Source organism: Petromyzon marinus, chromosome 13 (assembly GCF_048934315.1).
Source record: "Petromyzon marinus isolate PM22_M1 ecotype Great Lakes invasive population chromosome 13, UKy_Petmar_22M1.pri1.0, whole genome shotgun sequence".
Taxonomy (NCBI): domain Eukaryota; kingdom Metazoa; phylum Chordata; class Hyperoartia; order Petromyzontiformes; family Petromyzontidae; genus Petromyzon; species Petromyzon marinus.
In genome coordinates this window covers 4,719,140-4,735,143 of record NC_133679.1, presented here as the reverse complement: position 1 = coordinate 4,735,143, position 16,004 = coordinate 4,719,140, and the positions used below count along the sequence as shown (strand labels likewise).

Sequence of the window (16,004 nt, the reverse complement as noted above, 5' to 3'; positions counted from 1 at the left end):
AATGCATGCGTTTGCTGGGCATGGTGATGTTTGCCTGAAAATTCATCTTGAGACAGGGTTAGTGGGTTGCATGGAGATCAAGTGCACAATATACTGACCTAACTTCAGGGCTTGCGTTGCTTGTGTGAGAATACAATAGGGTATGTGGATTTGAGTGCCGGTCCTTGGTATGTGGGATATATATGGATACTTTACTTTCCTCCTGAAGGCACAAATGGTCAAGGAATTGATGAAGCATGCCAAGGAGCCTCTTTCTGAATTATTTTTTTGCAAATATTGATCGATATTTTCTTGGTGGGGTTCCTTCGTGATGAAAAGCAAATGACTTTTAAATGTCAACAAACACTGCATGTCCGATCAAGTTGTTAACAATAGTAATGCTCACTTTGTATTTCAACCTATCTAGTGACTTTACCGAAAGACCCAAAGAATATGAATTCCTGCAGTTACGAAAGCATTAAGTCAATATTTGCTCTGTGTTCAAGTAAAATGTAACAATCAAATGACGTTGCATGCAAATGGTATAATTGCATAATAAAAAAAAATGCATACTCTTTAAAACCCATCACATTTGTGCATATTTTAACAGATTATAAAATAAAACCCAATTGAGATTTAAGTTTCAACTTAAAAGCTCTGTCACAGGTGGAAAATTATATAACAGAATTGAAGTCGACAATGGGGGACAACATTTAAAAATAATTTTGTAAATGCAATCATGATATGCGAAGGTTAGGGCTAAAGTGGACCATTGGTTCAATTGTTTTCCGATTGTAACATTTTATATCAAAAGAAAACTATAGAACGTCTTTCATGCATCAGTGATATGCATCACATAAATAAAGTGTTCACAAAATAATTCTGTTTTATTGCTTTAATTGAATTAAAAACCATTTATACAACTGTACAAAACCAATCATTTCAAAACGGCTGCAAATGCAGTACACATGCACAACAAACTTCTATGAACTTCATGCTGTGCAGTGTCTGCAGTCAGGGCATGGACAAAACAAAGGGGATGCTCATGCACACATGCAAACTCGTCTGCTGCCAGCAGCTTGTGTGAGCTCCCTCTTGGGGAGAACACCCACCTTTCCAATGCCCTTGTACTCCACTGGACTGTCCCCCTTCACATCGAAAACAATACTAAGGCATGTCAGGATTCACCCCACTGGTGATTTAGTGAATATTATAATTCAGGGTCACAACTCCATTACAGATTTTTTTTTCAATGGTATAGTTTTGTTCCCTCCATTTGGCTTAATGTAACATTACAGTTTGTATAAATAATAATTACAATTTATGTATATTTACACATGCATTGCTGGTTCAATAATTTAAATGCTGCTGGGTGCAGTTGAACTGCCAGTGACTTCATAGTTTGTCGGCAATATGCCAATGGGTGCTCATGTGGAACTCTTGTCTTGAGGTGCGTTTTATGCCAACATTTTTAAAGCACTTATTAAATTCACCTTACTGCAGCGTTGCGTATATCGGCAAGGGAAGCTTTGGTTTCGGGATTGTACCTCAAGCAAACAGTGTTTGGATTCAGTTATTAAAAGTGACATAACCACCAAGATAACCATTTGATACAAATGGAATTAACCGAGCAAATTAGGACAGACTTAAAAGCTATTTTCTTACCAAATAAAACGTAACAAAGTTGGCTTTCTCAGTCAACTTAATGTCTTACATTCCCAAAAAAAATAAAGAGGTTGATTTTAAATCAACGCATCACGGTTTTAACGACTTGCCCACAGTCGTTTAAAGTTGTTTCTTCAACACGCTTTCTCCATCCTCATGCGCCCGCTGCCAGCCTTGTCGCCACCCTCCGCACATTGCCCCACCAGGCTTTGCCTCTTAAGCGTCGTCGCCCGCAAACTCGTGCTGCGGCAAGATGACCGCGGCGCAGCCCACTCCGGCGAATGACGCCGGGAAGTGCAAGTCCCTCTCCCACTCGTCCGTCCCGACGTTGTACACCTGCACCAGGCTCGTCACGTTGTTGAGCCGCCAGTTGTATCCGCCCACCACGTAAATGCGGTCCCCCAGCAGGGCGCAGCCAGCCTCCGACTGGCCCGTCCGCATGGGCGTCACGGCCGTCCACTGGTCGGCCTCCGGCACGTAGCACTCGGCCGCCAGCACGTCGAAGCAGCGCTCCACCTGGTCGGCGCGCCCCCCCAGCGCGTACACGCGCCCCCGCGCCGCCGCCATGCAGTGCAGTACGCGCGCCTCGCTCATGGCGGCGCGGAACTCCCAGGCGTCGCGCGACGGCTCGTAGCACTGGAGCGCGCGCTTGTCCTCGCCCGTTATGCCGTAGCCGCCCGCCACGTAGAGGCGCCCGCCCAGCGTGGCGCCCGCGTGACCCCACGTGCGCCGCTTCAGCGCGCTCGCGTACAGCCAGCGGTTGTCCTTGGGCGAGTAGCGCTCGACCGACGCGAGGCTGCCCGTGCGGTTGCGCCCGCCCACGGCGTACAGGGCGCCATCGACCGCCCCCAGGTGGAATTGTATTCGGGCGTCCTGCATGGGCTGCAGGCGCAGCCACTTGCCGAGGTGCGGGTCGTAGCGGAAACAGTCGCTGACGGCGCCCTCACCGCTGCGGTACTGCACCTGCTGCCCCCCGACCACAAACACAAAGTTGTCGAGCACGGCCACGCACGGGTGGCTGCAGCCCACCGCCATCTCTGAGAGCTCTGTGGTACAGACACGGGGCGCACAGCGGGTGCAAGCGGTCAGCAACGGTTCTGGAATGCGCGACGCTACTCAACAACTAACGTGAAGCCCGGAGTGAACGTGCAGCACATGGCTGCGCTACTTTTAACGAATGAGTTGACGAATTGGAGCCACTGGGTGGAATTTCATGGAAATGTCCAAGCTGCACCCATAGCCAACTGGGTTAGCACTGAACTGAATCTTAGCAGTGCAAACAAATGAAGGTTGTATGTTCACTCCAGCCCGCACAAATATGAACAATCACTTTCACAATTGAACAAAGTAACGAAAATTTACGCAACAGCAATTTCAAATCCGGCATCTTCTTACACCCAAGTGCTTAAAGATAGACCAGAAAACAAACCACTTAATTTGTACATATCCTCCTAGGCTGTGTCCTGAGCTGCTCAATGACAACATTTATCAATTTAAAAAAAGTTATATCACCATCACGTCACACGCAGCATTGCCTAAATGCCCTCTCTCATGGCATCGCTGCCATTCCAACGTGAGACGGCAGACTCGACACTATACGTCTTCACAATGTACAGCGCATGGTGGGAGCCGACCGAATTAACCCAATGGAGCACAACGAGCGCTGGTAAATTTCCAGCCCATGATGGCAGCCATTGATTTCCCTAGCGTATCGGCCAGTTTTATTTTGCAGGTGCAAATTTCCATTATTGAAATGCTTTGCGTAGACCCTGCTCAGATAAGTTCAAAACAGCACTCGGTCGGCTTTTGGGTTGCATTCACAATTAAAGTGTGGCTGGCCGTGAACGACGTAGCAACCGCTCTGCGATGATGGGGGGGGGGGATTGCTCGCACCCTTGAAGTGTCGGGAGGAGCTGTCGGGGAGGAAGTGGACCTTGGTGCTGACTGCACGGTCCAGGTCGATGTAGGGCGTCCCGCCCAGGGTGAGCAGCGACACGTGGTCCGAGCGGATGGCTGTGCGCGGGCTCTGCATCTCGTGCTGTCTGAAGGGCAGCACCTGCATTTGCGCACAGATGGATTGGGGGCCTTCAACTTGGCTACTCATGCAGAAGAACTTCACAGCAGTTTAACACGTGAGCTTTCGCGACCAATATCCATAATGCAGGCGTTTTTTTGGGTTAGATCACGTAAATATAAATGTCGTTAAACCCGACACAGCCAATTAGTAGTTTGTCACGTGAACATAACATGCCAATTCGTTACTAGTACAGCACACCAGTGTGTTGGAGTAAATCCACAAAATTTACAATCCGAGCACAACGTTCCGTCAGTAATTCCAACTAGCATAATCATATTTGTGCGTACGTGTGCATGTACGTCGAACTTCTTTCACACCATACAAAGAAAACCGTGCCAATCGGAGGTTGTGGGGGGAATAGTCAATGCCGTTGGGCCTTTTACCTATGTAGACATATTTAGAGTGAAATTAGTTACCAGATGTTTGGCTGAAAGATAAAACCCCAAAACGAATAGCTACTACCTATTAATACATACCGAGGGCTGTCACAAAAGCTTAATTGACAAGCACATGAGTGTGGAATTCACGACATTACTGTAATGCCAATGCCATACAAGCTTAATTCATCAATCCATTGAATTAACGGTTACACGAACATAAATATTACGGCACCAGTCAGAACTGTGACGACACGCTCATACATTTTTAACTAGATGTCAAACCGGTGAGGTCACGTGAGCACGATGATAACGCCCGACTTTATTACGTGTTCAAAAGCGTGTTGGGTAACCTGGTTGGATGACGGCCTTATTGTAATCATCTGCAAATGTAACTTTAGTTTTGTTTGCAACTGTCTTTGATATTCTCCCAACATCTAGTAAGATGGTCTCATCCTGGTCACCAATGACTGCACAAAAAAACTTCACATTAAATTTGGTTCTACGCTTTAATTTGGCTGAATTATAGCTCTAAGAATTAAACGTACCAGTTTGTGATATCAAGGGCAATACTCTGCACCAGAGTGTGTTGGAAAGTGTTGTCCCGTTGACCTGTATGCAAAAGCGTTTTTTTCAGGAGGTTTGATGCATCTCTGTGAAATACACTATTGGCTGTTCTCTTACACTAAGGGTGTGAGAGATCCAAATGTATACTCCTGTCTTGTCACAAAGCACTGATAACACAATTGGGTTACAATCGGGAGAAAAAAAACAAAAATTGCCCACATCACCAAAGGCAGGGACAGACACGCACCGACTCTCACACATGAACATGGCTGGGTGTCAATTCGAAAATGGTGGTGCCAAGTACAAGCCAGCAGGGACATTTATTTCCCGTCACATTCATTACCAGGCACGTATATATTGCGTAAACTCACATGTGTGCACGTGGTGAGGACAACCCTGGCAATTAATGAGCAATTTGTGAAATACATCAATTAGCGCTGGCAGCAATTATCTAATTTTCCCCTCCACAAGCCTCATGTAGCACTCGTCACAGAATGTCCTCGCACGGTGTCACTTGTAGTTGAATTGATAAAAGCCACGTGAGCGCTGAACCATATCTACACCTTGTGTTCACCCACTCTCAAAACAGTAGTCTTGAGATGTGGTCGCATTGAGATACTTTATAAATACCAAATTGTATAGTCCATGGAGCAGAACAACAAATGTTTACGCTTAAGCTGGCAAAACATGAATCGCGCTAATTCAATCGTGGTATGAAGTTGCAGCTTAATTGAAATTATACAAATTACAAGTGGTAAATTAATAACAGTATTTTATCATTAAGAAAAAAGACCTCAACCTGTCTGCTTATACTTTAAAGTTATATATTTCTTAATTAAAAAAAAATACTTATTTTTCCCATCTCAGGTGAGACCAAGCAAATTATTTCATCTGCGTCCATAGACTATTACAGAGGTGCGATTTACATCTCGGCAGAAGGGGGGGAACATTCCCGCCTGAGGGAGCTAAGCATTGTGCCCATCAGCTGAGCCAGCATATAGCCCTCCACCAGATGTGCATAGCTACAGTGGCTTTCTAAAATCAGAAAATGCACCTTTAAATCGAGATTAAAAAAACTCATTACTTTAGAACTGATTTTTGTGTTTAGTTTGCCGTCCTTCCCCCGCACCTCCTATTAGCACGGTTGGCTACGCACGGTGCGAAAGAAGTTCAACATACATACGTGAAGGTGAAACTGACCTAAAAGGTATATATTTGGTGTTTGAACATCTTAACACCTGTTTTATTGGCAGAAAGGGTAAAACACCTATTCTTATTTTTCTATCGCGCAAATCGCGGGACACATTCTCTCTACATCTAGCACAGGGCGCACGGACCTGGAAGTTGAAGGCCTCGAGTAGGAAGCTGCGGCAAGTGGGGTCCTCCATCATGATATCCACGGGCTGCACGTGATCGACAAGCTGCACCGAGCTCATGAGCGGAAAGCGCACGTGGGCTAGGACATCGGGCGCCACGCGCCGCCGCCCCTCGCTGTGCCGCAGCCAGCGAATCGCCGCTTGGAACAGCTCCACCTGCCCCACGTCGCGGGCACAGCAACACACCCCACCCTATGAGCAGCCGCAAACCACGATCCTTGAAAAAAGAGACCAAATGTCCAAGTTTGGCCAGAGCAGTTACGGTTTTAGAAAGCCTGTCCCCCTCCCCGCGTACCGAAGCATTTGCTATTATTGGGATTTTGAATTATCAGAGCAGTGGGCGGGGCCTATGAGCAGTCGGTGGGGCCAATGTCAGAAATCACCAGGCTTCTCTGTGGGCAGGGATAGTGATTGAGTGGTCATGACTTTGGGCTGTGAGCTCAACACCAGCTCCCGGTTGAGGTGCTCAGGCTGCTCACGGGAATCGATGGCTGTTTGGGTAATGCCCCCAACATTGGTAACAACACGCACCTCCGATTGGCACTGTTGGCTACGTACGGTGAGAAAGAAGTTAAATATACATACAACACGTAACCACTTGAGTGGCCAGGTGGCATAGGGCACGACACCCCACAGACCACCTTTTCTCGATGACCTCTTACATTTGTTTACAAATTGGGCCACTCCACTCTAGATGCATCCGATAGCTGGAAATCAAGGAAATCAGTATAGTGCAGGGCTCACAAGGACCGAAGTCAAGATGCACTGGCTTAAAAGGGATGCGCAGTGACTTTTGTTTCAATGGTACAGCCGAATAATCTGCCAAGTAAAACCAGGAGCCGAGCAGGAGGAGACGTCGGTGCTTGGTGCTCGATCTCTCACCTCGGAGCAGCACTGCAGCCGGTTGCTCCTCAGAAAGAAGACGAGGCGGTCGAGCGGCAAATGCAGGAAGTCATCTTCGGCGGCGATCTGCAGGAAGTGCGCGAAGGTGAACGCGTCGACCGACTCCTTGAGCGAGGCGAGGCTGAACGCCGTCGCCATCTGGCCCACGCCAAGGCAAGTCTCCACGCTCATCGCCGACTTGAGGAAGTCCTCGCAGAGCCCCACGACGGGCGCCATCTGCAGGAAGACTGCGGCGCCCAGCACGTCCTCCACGCACTCCAGGTCCAGCGTCACCTCGCCACAGTAGGCGAAGTCCAGGATGTGCTGCAGGCCGCGCGCCGACAGCCCCTGCAGCTCGATCTCGCGCTGGCTCGCCTCGCGCATGCCGCCCGTGAACATGGCCCTGCGCGCAAGAACAGTCATGTTCTATCCGCTTCTGGATGAAGGTTTCGCCGAGCAGCGACCGTCCCTCGCGGTCATGTAACCGTCAGGTTTTAAAATCGGCTCAGTTTGATGTTCTGTGAACTTTCCATTATACTCGACATAGTTAAACCAGTTTTCCTAAGATTTTAAACAAGATATGGAGATTTAAGAAGGGACTGCTAATTTGATGGGTTATTTGAATACGCACCTTCGTGCAATGGACATAAGCAAATTGACAAATTAAACAAAGGGTGCATTGGCGATGCAATAGCGCTGACGCCTATTTGTTTGAAATATTGGAGCAATGCCATGAGGTCCGACCATATTGTTCGGGTTCATTTTAGTAAGAAATCGTTATACTTCCCTTCATCCAAATGTTCTGAAGGACAATACAGAGGCAGAATAATTATGGTCAGATGTGGCAGGATGAGCAACATTATTCGATGAAAGATTGCTTATTTCAAAGGTATTTTACTACTTGTACAGAACACTTGCTTGAATGTGTCAATAATGTTCGTTCTACCAAAAATGTCAATGCCATTTATAGCCTATAACCCGGGCAGCCTCATTTAATGGCCGGCACGGCAAACGAGGGGGCAGGTGGCCAATACCCCGCCCGGTCACCTTTGTCTCCCCAGTGGTGATGTTTACACATCGCACCAGGTACTCATTTGAGACCGAGTCGACCTAGGGGAAGCCCAGGACCGGTTCAGATAATCGTCATTGGTGTTGGCGGCGAGTGGGAATCGAACTCGGTTCGCCGGGTTCGAAAGCTCGGCGTTTCGCACAAAAAGCTCCACGTCGCGCGCGCGCACGAACACCCACGAGCTGCTCGTCTCTCCCACACTCATCTCCAAAGCGGAGAGCCGCGGAACGCTTGGGCACCTGAAGTAGTCGCTGCAGGCGGCGAGCACGGCGCGGTGCACGCGGAACGACGCGTTCTCCACCAGCAGCGTCACGTCCAGGAGATGCCCGTTGTCGCGCAGCGCCGCCAGCCCGCGCAGCAGGCAGCCGCTGTACCCGGCCGCCGTGAACGTGCGGCGCAGCAGGCTCGGCCGCTCCGTCGCGCTGTCAGCGCGGGAGACGCCCGAGGGGACCGGGTGCGCGAAGGAGGGGCAAGAGATGCAAGAGGGGGGGGGGGGTAGGGGTGATGGGGGGTTGCGACAGCTCTCAATGACACAGGCGACAGCGCGTAATGATCCAGCCCCGCATTGATTAGCGTCAACAAGCCAGCAACCCTCGTGCGGATTGATGGGTTGTGCAGATATCGTGTTTTCAGTCTTGCCATCTGATGGGCTTGGGGGGGGGAAAGAGAGGGCAGTACAGAAAGTAGGTTTACAACGTATCTATACGGGAGCACTAGTTTTCTTCCACTTGTGAAATAATTAAAAAGGGATATACTGAGAAAGACCCATCTGAAAGAGCTCTGATATATGTTTAATAGCAAGTTAATAAAAAATATTATCAGAGGTTTTTTTTTCACTCAGGGAAAATAAAGACTACATTTCATCCCATGAATAGACCTTAATAAAGTTCATTAACTAATTATCCTAGATATTTCCTAAAATATACATACGAGAGAAAGCAACACTCAAACTTATGAACTTGAACACCAGTTAGCCAGAACATTGGAATATTATTCATTGCATATGTTCACCAAAGCAGAAAAGTTATAACTTTAGATTCAATCAAGACCATACAAAATAAATACAGGACATTATTATAAATTGACAACATAGATCGAAACAAACTTCAGTTCATACAGAGTGACCTGTGTAGGGTAAGGCAAGACATGCTTACTGAATCAAACACTGAACTTGGTCGTGCAAAAAACCTCAAAAAATTATCATTACAATTGTGCTCCCTATCAGGCAGTGTCTGGCTCTAAGAGGTATTGGCAGTTGAACGCAGCCAAATTCTTAAACTGGAAATGTTCACACCAGCCACAGCTCAAGTGGGTGTGCGTGGCACTAATTTAAGAGGCGTTTTTGACGAAGTGTTTATTCCTACCGTGTGTTATGCTGTCACCAGCTCACTCGAATTATCTTTCACAGTGAATCATCATTAAATAATGAAAAACACTGCAACGGCCAATAAACCATGTTCATCGCTCCAAGAAACGTTCATTTGTGTTGCATGTGAGGAGTGTTCAACAAAAATGGCCATTCCACCACTAGCTTTGGGCTGTAAATGGGATAATGATCAACTCCCCATGCTCTTTGCAAAAACTCTTTTTACACCAATTTTTTCCGCTGTATTTAAACCCACGTTTGTTAAACTGCAGTGGCAACGTACTCCACCAAACAACAATTTTCCTCTCGCAATGTCCTGTAAAGCAGGAGGTTTGCGTTGAGGTAGGGATGGCGTTACGTAAATTCCCCTCGACGTGATATAAGACATTCCGCACGCTATATTGACTTTCAAAATGCACAGCGTATAGGTGACAATGTGAATGGGGGGCAGCTGGCTTTGTCTGAGTAAGACATTAACACTGGCCTCCAATGCATCCCCACGGTAAAGATATACACGCAAATCTCCTATATAAAAATATATATTTTAAAATCCTGCGCCTCATATTTGATGCACAGAGTATAAATTAGTTTATAGGTCAAAAACATATCTCAACGAGCGAATTTTATTGAAAATTATATAACATGTTTTTGGAAAGATTTCAAAAAAGCATTATTATTGTTGTCCTAATCTTTCATCCTTCAAAAGTTTTTTTTTACGTGCAAGTATTCGTGCGTGCATGCCAATGCATTTTCAAACATTAAACAAAAAGCCTTAAACTCTTTCCAAAAATGAGTGACCTTCCTAAGATGGTATCCACAAGGAGCACCCCAGTCCCAGTATTTAAGGTTTGTCCTGGCACAGCAGTAACAATCTCCTTAGAGATGTAACAAACCATAATATAAATCAGTCCAAAATTATACTGAGGAAGGGTATGACCAAATCGGGTTTGAGGTTTGGCTATTGTTTTGATTGGCAAGCGCCATGCATAACAGGTATTATAAGCAGTGAGGCTACTTTGTGGGCATTACAACATAAGCAATTGTTGTACTATACTTATATGCTTCCGCATCGATGCTGCCCACCTTCACCAACCAGGGATACTGACCTGCAATTATGTTCTAAACAACCCCTTACAACGCCAGAACGGTGCGGGGAGGCCCTCATCCAGCAGTGCATTGACAAGGGCTGTAACGTGTACACATTATACGTCTCCCACACACACACACTCGTGTAATCTGCGTGCTAATTCTCGGTAATGAGAGATGCTCAATGGTATTGGAGGGAGCAGCTCAATGCCGGCTTGCCACGCCGGTCCTTCAATAATTCACGCAGAGTCTAGGGCGGGAAGCCCGCCGGCGGGACAGCCATGAATGAAAAGCTGAGCACAAACTCGCGCGGCAACGAGTTAGATAGGTGACACGATGACAGTCACAATCGACTCAATGGGCGCGAACGAGCAGTTTTGCACGGGTTAATGGGGCAATGCACACGGTAAGAGGGTGAAGCAGCCGCCGCTCAGGAGGTCCGGCAAACCTGCGACCTTTTCGTGATGTTATTTTATTCAAGGAGCACATTGCCGCCGTTGAAATATTGAGGTTTTTTTTTTTTAAATAGAATTTGAAGGGGGAAAAAATGGCTCTTCTCGATATTTTGATCGCCGGTCCCCTGTGACTTGACACACGGCCAGAATTGATTGTTGCGTCAACGTACGGGTATGTGTGTGCGTGTATGTACGTTGAACTTCTTTCGCACCGTACGTAGATCAAACCGCGCTAATCGAAGGTGCAGGGGGGGGGGCTAAGGACAACAAAACTAAACATCAATCTCGATGTAAACGTGCGTAGCTCCAGCGGCTTGCACGTGCACGTGTAACTACGATACCAACACCCCGCCATTGGCCACTAAGTGACTGTGACGTCACCACGGCGCCTGTGCCAGGCTAGGTGCACTACTTCTGAGGCCACGTGAAGTGTCGAAGGCTCTCCAACACCCATAACAACAAGTCATGCAGCGTAAGGGGCCATCCATTAAGTAGGTAAGTCAAAAATCTGTCAAAAATTTACCACTCACCCTCCCTGTACGCACGCGAACTTTTTACACCTCCCCCGAATCCTATAGAACGGCCGATATTTAATCCACGCAGAAACGATCAAGGATGAATACTATTAACGTGTTTAAGCAAACAGATATTCCACCGCCGGACTATCTAACTAATTTAAAGGTCAATGTAAACAAATTATTATCGAGGCTTCACCCACCCCCCACCCCACCCCCCCGTTTCCTATGCGAACATCGTCAGTAGACCCCCCTCTCATACTAAAGTGAACGCATGTGTGTTGACCCCCCCCCCCCACGTACTGAATGGATGGCCCCTAGCGCACTGACCCACACCGTGGCCGAGTCGGGCATTAATAAGTTAAACGTTGGTTTAGTCTTTCGAGCCACAAGCGCATTCAAATAACGAGACAGTGCAAGTGATTATTATTTCTGTGTCAACATGCAAATCAGTGCCCCCCCCCCCACCCCCCGTGTGCGCATTAGCGTGGTCGAAACTGTGCAATGCGTTCTCCTGTGTGGATTGGCAGTTCCTGTGTGGGTTGGCAGTTCCTGTGTGGATTGGCAGTTCCTGTGTGGGTTGGCAGTTCCTGTGTGGATTGGGAGTTCCTGTGTGGATTGGGAGTTCCTGTGTGGATTGGCAGTTCCTGTGTGGGTTGGCAGTTCCTGTGTGGATTGGGAGTTCCTGTGTGGATTGGCAGTTCCTGTGTGGGTTGGCAGTTCCTGTGTGGATTGGCAGTTCCTGTGTGGATTGGCAGTTCCTGTGTGGATTGGCAGTTCCTGTGTGGATTGGCAGTTCCTGTGTGGATTGGCAGTTCCTGTGTGGATTGGCATATCCTGTGTGCGTTGGCAGTTCCTGTGTGGATTGGCAGTTCCTGTGTGGATTGGCAGTTCCTGTGTGGATTGGCAGTTCCTGTGTGGATTGGCAGTTCCTGTGTGGATTGGCAGTTCCTGTGTGGATTGGCAGTTCCTGTGTGGGTTGGCAGTTCCTGTGTGCGTTGGCAGTTCCTGTGTGGGTTGGCAGTTCCTGTGTGGGTTGGCAGTTCCTGTGTGGATTGGCAGTTCCTGTGTGGGTTGGGAGTTCCTGTGTGGGTTGGCAGTTCCTGTGTGGGTTGGCAGTTCCTGTGTGGGTTGGCAGTTCCTGTGTGGATTGGCAGTTCCTGTGTGGATTGGCAGTTCCTGTGGTACAAGGGATCTCGCGTCAGACCATTGAGAAGAGTTCGTAATGCATTCTTGTCCATGATAGCATCGCAGTAGAGTTGTTAATGTCATCGTTGATCCTCACGTTGTTTAGTTATTGCCGTTACTGAAAGTAATGTATTGTTATTATTGGTGCTTTCGGTAAAGTCACGTAGAAGGAAAACAATGAAATAATATTATTTAATTAATATTAGTAATAAATAATTATTAATAATACAAAAAAAATCAATATTATTTAATTAATAAAATTATTAGTAATTGTATTATTAATATTATTAACAATTATATTATTTTATTGTTTACCTTCTACGCGACTTTACCGAAAGAACCAAAAATATGAATCCCTGCAGTCACGAAAGCTTTAAATCAAATTTAATGTATTGTTATTGCTGTAGTTGTGGTAAATATAGCTATGTTAATATCCTTACTGGTTTATATTAAGTATTAGTTTTTGCTATTATCATATGACGATATTTGAGTTATAATTGCTATTTTCTTGTATTGAAAAAAACACATCTCATAGTTTGTGATTGTTGTTGTCATTGCTGCTCTGGTCTCTGTGGAACACCACAACTTCCTGGGTGGGCCCAGCCTGGGGAACACCACCACCACCATCATCAACCCTACCACCACCACCATCATCATCAACCCCACCACCACCAACAACAACCCCACCACCATCATCATCAACCCCACCACCACCACCAACCCCACCACCACCACCAACCCCACCACCACCACCAACCCCACCACCACCACCAACCCCACCACCACCACCAACCCCACCACCACCACCAACCACCAACAACCCCACCACCACCACCAACAACCCCACCACCACCACCAACAACCCCACCACCACCACCACCACCAACCCCACCACCACCACCAACAACCCCACCACCACCACCAACCCCACCACCAACCCCACCACCACCAACAACAACCCCACCACCACCACCAGCATCAACCCCACCACCACCACCAGCATCAACCCTACCACCAACAACCCCACCACCACCAGCATCAACCCCACCACCACCAACATCAACCACACCACCACCATCAACTCCACCACCACCAACAACCCCACCACCACCAACAACAACCCCACCAGCATCAACCACACCACCACCAGCAACATTCACAACTCACCACCAGTAAAGCAGCACCCTGTCACCACCACCAAACGCCACTATTGCCTGATCACTACCGGCACCACGTAACCATCAGCACCACAAACACCATCACCACCACCACCAGCGGCACACCACCAGCACACAGCAGCAGCACCACGAGCCCGTCCTCCCCGCCACCTGCTGCCGCCGCCACCGCCGCCGATGTCTGCGTCGCTCGGCTCCATCGCGAACTCCACTCCTCCTGCCCCAGACTCCGCCATCTTGCCCCGTCCGTGTCACGTGACTGAGCATGGACTGCCCCCCCACCTCGCCACTGTTGGTGTCAGTTACACCACGTGACTGAGAATGGACTCCCCCACCCCACCGTTGGTGTCAGTTACACCACGTGACTGAGAATGGGCTGCCCTCCCACCCCACCGTTGGTGTCAGTTACACCACGTGACTGAGAATGGGCTGCCCCCACCTCACCATTGATGTCAGTTACACCACGTGGCTGATAATGGGCTGCCCCCACCGTTGGTCTCAGTTACACCACGTGACTGAGAATGGGCTGCCCCCCCACGTGCATGCACAGTATTCGGCTGTTTGAAATGTCCACACGACGATAAGCCACTTGGGGGGGGGGGGGGGGCAACCCATTCACATTCACGTGGTATAACTGACACCCTTCTGAAATAGACCAACATTGCTCAGTGGGTCTTACCTGGTAAGATTAAAAGTTTGGTTTAAGTGCTACCCCCCCCCATCCATGTGACTTGATCATGCCCCCCAAGTAACTTAAGTGCACCCCCACCCTGTAATTTGATAGTGCCCTCCTCCCAACCACGTGACTTGATAGTGCCCCGACCCCCCACCACGAGACACCAGTAGTAGCCCAATCACCACAGGCAAATTACTCCGTTCGCAAATTGAATCGTATTTAATGTCGCTGTGGTTTTGGAGCCATGATTTTTCTGTACAATACCATGTTGAACTTCTTATTCTTGGGTCTTTCGGTAAAGTCACGTAGATAGGTTCAAATAAATTTAATAATCTTGGTTCTTTTTATTCTTTTATTGTTTCCCTTCTACGTGACTTTACCGAAAGAACCAAGAATATGAATCCCTGCAGTCACGAAAGCTTTAAATAAAAAATATTTTCTTTTAACCTATCTACATGATTTACCGAATGACCCAAGAATATGAATTCCTGCAGTCACGAAAGCTTTAAGTCATGCTGAACTTCTTTCGCACCGTACGTCTCCAACTGATGACAACTTTCTATGCGGATTCTGCTCAATTCCTTATTGAGGACATTAGCTTGTGGGGGGGGGGGGGATAACAACACCTGGAGAAAACCCTCAACACACAATAATCAAATTGCAGAAAGCATAGGAGCATGCGTCAGCCACCTGAATTCTGTGAAAAATAGCTTTATCGCTCATCGGATTCACCAAATATAAATTCAAAATTCGGAAGGATAGAGAAGGCTTTAAATATATATTTTAGGAGAAAGCATTTTTACAGGCCCAAGACATCTCTTATTTTTCCAAATGGATGTGTGTTGTTCCTCGATGTCAACAATTGGAATAAACTGGGAAAGCCAAAACGAGCAACCTCTACTGCCATCTACTGACTACGGCGATCACCCCAGCAAGTATCAACATCTGCATCATCCACCAAACCTGCTGCAGTGCTTGGCCATACGACGTTACACCCTCCACTGCGATGCAATTAAACGTTCATTTGCGTAACCTTGTATCATGAATGCTGCCGTAATATATTGGTTAGCAAAAATTGATTTTCAAAGCCAGAGGTCACCAATTCGTCCTCACGACACCATACCTGTCAATCCCTTATCAGTGCCTACCTTATTAGACCAATTCATTCCTTATTGGTCACCCCGTGCCCTTATAAATCTCAACGCTTAACCTACAAAGTCCCATCACAAACAAAACAAAATGCCCGTATTGAACCGGCTGTACGCCGTACTGACCTGAAAACTCAATTTCCCTGTACAATACCGGTAAACCGTAAGCTTTAACATGTATGCGACAGTGCGTAGTTTGAAGCAATGAGCACGTTTTTTTTCAAATCCTGTGCCTGTCAACATTTGTCGATTGGAAAATCACGTGATGGGGAAGTGAGAGTCTAGATTTGAAGCTTTCGTGACTGCAAGGATCCATACTCTTTGGTTCTATTCGGTTAAGTCACGTAGGTAAAAAATAAAACAAAAATCACGTTTCGGCCACAGCACGGTCCCCTTCACCTGA

General features: G+C 47.5%; 1 protein-coding gene across 1 annotated transcript; it reads right to left on the bottom strand.

The window, feature by feature from the left end:
• Positions 1–859: 859 nt before the first annotated feature.
• Positions 860–14,064, bottom strand: KLHL26 (kelch like family member 26). Its single transcript, XM_032953187.2, has 6 exons — positions 13,931–14,064; positions 8,232–8,414; positions 6,924–7,326; positions 6,003–6,197; positions 3,538–3,700; positions 860–2,690 (listed from the first exon to the last, which is right to left on the bottom strand). Exons 1-6 carry the CDS (start codon positions 14,011–14,013, stop codon positions 1,861–1,863), a joined length of 1,857 nt encoding a protein of 618 aa, XP_032809078.1. The 5' UTR covers positions 14,014–14,064; the 3' UTR covers positions 860–1,860.
• Positions 14,065–16,004: the final 1,940 nt, after the last annotated feature.